This window comes from Salvelinus namaycush, chromosome 1, assembly GCF_016432855.1.
Source record: "Salvelinus namaycush isolate Seneca chromosome 1, SaNama_1.0, whole genome shotgun sequence".
In the NCBI taxonomy this organism is placed as follows: Eukaryota; Metazoa; Chordata; class Actinopteri; order Salmoniformes; family Salmonidae; genus Salvelinus; species Salvelinus namaycush.
The window spans coordinates 56,246,256-56,249,743 of NC_052307.1; the positions used below are offsets into that span (position 1 = coordinate 56,246,256).

At 38.4% G+C, this 3,488-nt stretch overlaps 1 protein-coding gene across 1 annotated transcript; it reads right to left on the reverse strand.

Moving 5' to 3' along the window:
* Nucleotides 1–594: 594 nt before the first annotated feature.
* Nucleotides 595–3,031, reverse strand: LOC120055926 (ribonuclease P protein subunit p29-like). The gene is made up of 7 exons (XM_039003983.1): nt 2,913–3,031; nt 2,674–2,726; nt 1,887–2,110; nt 1,670–1,747; nt 1,517–1,578; nt 1,265–1,366; nt 595–1,155 (listed from the first exon to the last, which is right to left on the reverse strand). Exons 1-7 carry the CDS (start codon nt 2,917–2,919, stop codon nt 1,019–1,021), a joined length of 663 nt encoding a protein of 220 aa, XP_038859911.1. The 5' UTR covers nt 2,920–3,031; the 3' UTR covers nt 595–1,018.
* Nucleotides 3,032–3,488: the final 457 nt, after the last annotated feature.

A 3,488-nucleotide genomic window follows, 5' to 3' on the forward strand; every position in this document is an offset into this window, starting at 1 on the left:
CCACACACACTACTGAGCCTCATTTTGACTTGTTTTAAGGACATTACATCAAAGTTGGATCAGCCTGTAGTGTGGTTTTCCACTTTAATTTTGAGTGTGACTCCAAATCCAGACCTCCATGGGTTGATAAATTTGATTTCCATTGATAATTTTTGTGTGATTTTGTTGTCAGCACATTCAACTATGTAAAGAAAAAAGTATTTAATAAGAATAGTTCATTCATTCAGATCTAGGATGTGTTATTTTAGTGTTCCCTTTTTTTGAGCAGTGTATGAGCTATCTAAAAGCCAACAATGAGAGACCTACTTGTCAATGCAACTCAACTACCAAATGAATATTTCAGGTCAGCAATGTTTCTAGTACCTACGTCACTTCAATTGACAAACCAACATCCAAACCAACAATATACAACAGGTACCTCGCAAAAAGTTGACCAACTAGGAAATTCCCAAATGATCAGGAAATTAAGCATCTTGTATACCAAAGACAGGAACATTTTCAGTTTCCACACACGTAGTATCATTGTATTGAAACTCATTGTGTTACTTCAAACTAGGTGATCAAGAAAATGTAATCTGTCATTTGACAAAAATGTATAGATATAGATGTTTATTGTACATACATTGAAGCAGATTGATTTAGTGCCACCTTGTGGACATAGGTAGTGTTGCTCAAAACAACTGAAAACAGATCATAATGCATTTACAATTATGTAAAATAATTGAATCATTGACCAATCAATGGATACGTTTACAAAAAAAGAAAATACCAACACAAATGCTCTCTAAATCACAACTATGTTTTGATTGCTTTGAGTTTGTCAGGTCTTCTGTCTTTGCCACAGTACAAAATGCTATAGAACAGGACTTGCATCCAAAACAGATGCTGAGGTTCCCGTATAACTTGAAAATAAGAATTGAAGATGGTGATAGTCCTTATTATAGATCCTGACAGGAGTTGTTTACTTCTCTGTCCTTTGAGCCTCTGAGCTCAGTCTCATTACTACACTCCAACAGGATCACAGGTCTATGGTTCCTTTGACTTTAAATTTCTTTGCCGATCGCTCGCTGGAGCGGAGTTCAAACTTGCTACCATAGATATGGGAGACAAAGCCATCAATCTCCACGGCAAACACACTGTTTCGCTTGGGTATGACTGCAGAAGAAGGAGAGAGAAGGAAGAAAATAGAATGTCAGCTTGGCAGTTGAAAAACAGCAGACTTAATGAGTTCCTAAACAAAGGTACTGAAATGTGGCGCACAAACCTTTCAGTTTGTCCTCCTTTGTGATTATTTTGAAGACATGTTTCATCTCCTGCACTAGGATTCCTGTGGTGCCTACATACGAGGGGCATTTGGACCTGGCCACTGTTTCACACATGCAAAAACGTTGGTGATCATTACATAGACATGATTATATACAATGTGCCATAGATGTGCTAAATAAGATCCTCAAGACTGGCATCGATTAGTGACAGTAACAGCAAAAGTGTTTTGACCAAATAAACAAGCTCTCACCTGTAAGAATGGCACCATGAAAATCAGCCTTCAACAGCCTCTGCTGAATTGTCTGTGGGTTGCTTCAACATAGATGTAATTTTATTAGGATTTAACATTCTAGCCATACAAAAAGCTTTGTCCTACATGAACCAAACACAATGCATTTCTTACCTCTCTGGTTTCAATCCGTTGCACAGATCTCTGATGTACTGTTTCCATAGCTCATGCAAGGGCAAGAAAAGCTCATATCTACAGAGATAAAAAATAATAATAAGCGTGTAAAAAAAAAAAAAATGAAATATGCCTTATTAGAATGTAAACCTCTTACATGTCGGAGCAGTGTAAACAACATATTTAGTCCTACTACGAGGAAAAAGCATGTACAAACTTTTGATGCTCTGGTTTCAGCTGAAAGACCTTCATCTCTCTCCTTTGTTTAGCAGTGAGACCCTTGGCTCTCTTTTTCTTTTTCTTCTCCTTTTTCTTTTTCGCATACTTTAGAACCACAGCCTTGCGAAGCATGAAGTCGCCGATTTCCTTCTTGCTCATACCCGGTAAACTGTTCTTCAGAAAGCCATTTGTGAACATCTCCGCCTGCTTATCACTCTGAGACTGTATGGGCACCAGAACAGACATATCCCATCACGAGACAACTATAACTAACAGGCTAGTTAGGCTATGTAGCTAGCTTGTCTGCACAACTGAAAACAGTTAGGCTATGTGACAGCATATTTAAGTGATAATGCCTGAGAAGCTGGTGTTTGAAGGATATATTAGTAGAGGGCCGGCAAACCATGCCAATATATCCTCCAAACACTGGCTTCGAAAGCATTATCAATTTTATACAACGGGTTACCAAAATATTCAAATAATGACTGACATAGTATGAATTTACTCATACTATTACATCCTTCCACAAGATATAGTTCCAACACAAATCTAGGGCTGCTACCCAAGCCGGCTGGTCGTTCATTCTATTGGTTCGGTTGCGAACCACCCAGTTTATAATAGTGAATATGTTAAAGAGTGTCTGTGATTAGATCCTAACACCAGACTACCTAGTTGCAGTGGAAGGCTTTCTATAAATGCCTGTCTCAGGTTGTGTCCAACCTAATTCCTGGCTACATAATGATAGTTAACACAACAGTATCACATCAGTACCGTAGGATACCCACCACTATACCCAGAATGCGTCCCTGATCAGGAGGTAGGCTAGCCTGCACGAGTCCTAGAAGATAAGAGAACAAATGTTATGTTATCAGTTAGCATTTTAGCTAATGTTGTGAGATGTAGCTAGGAACAACACATATGCTAACGTTCGTAAACGTGTAGCTAGCTAACCTTTAAATAATGAACAACGAATGGATTCATGTGAGTAATAGTTCTTTTAAAAAAGACAGATTAGGATACTCACTCTCCATATTTCACCTGGTATGCAAGTATGTCTATAGAAGCCACAGCTCCAGTTGTAAAATAGCTAGCTAGCCCTCAACTTGTCAATGCATGTATTCACAACACATGGGACTACCGTACGCAGGCGCACATCTGCAACACTGACTTAGGCCGGCGAGAGGCTATGGTTATTGCTAAATGGAATCCTTGAGACGTTCATACCGTAAACCTAGCCCTTGATCATGACTATTTGTTCCATTACATTATACATTGGAGGAAGGCCTCTTCTGTATGGGGGTGTTTTGTTAAGAACCCAAATGCTTGGTCTGAACATTAACACTAACATTAATATTAATATTAACGCTTACGGTCATAGCCGCGTGAAGTAGGGGTGCTGAGCTGAAAATTCTGAAAAATATACACTACGGTTCAAACGTTTGGGGTCACTAGTTTTTGTCCTTGTTTTTGAAAGAAAATCATTTTTTTGGTAAATTAAAATAACATCAAATTGATCAGACATACAGTGTAGACATTTCTAATGTCGTAAAGGACTATTGTAGCTAGAAACTGCATTTTTTTAAAGGAATATCTACATAGG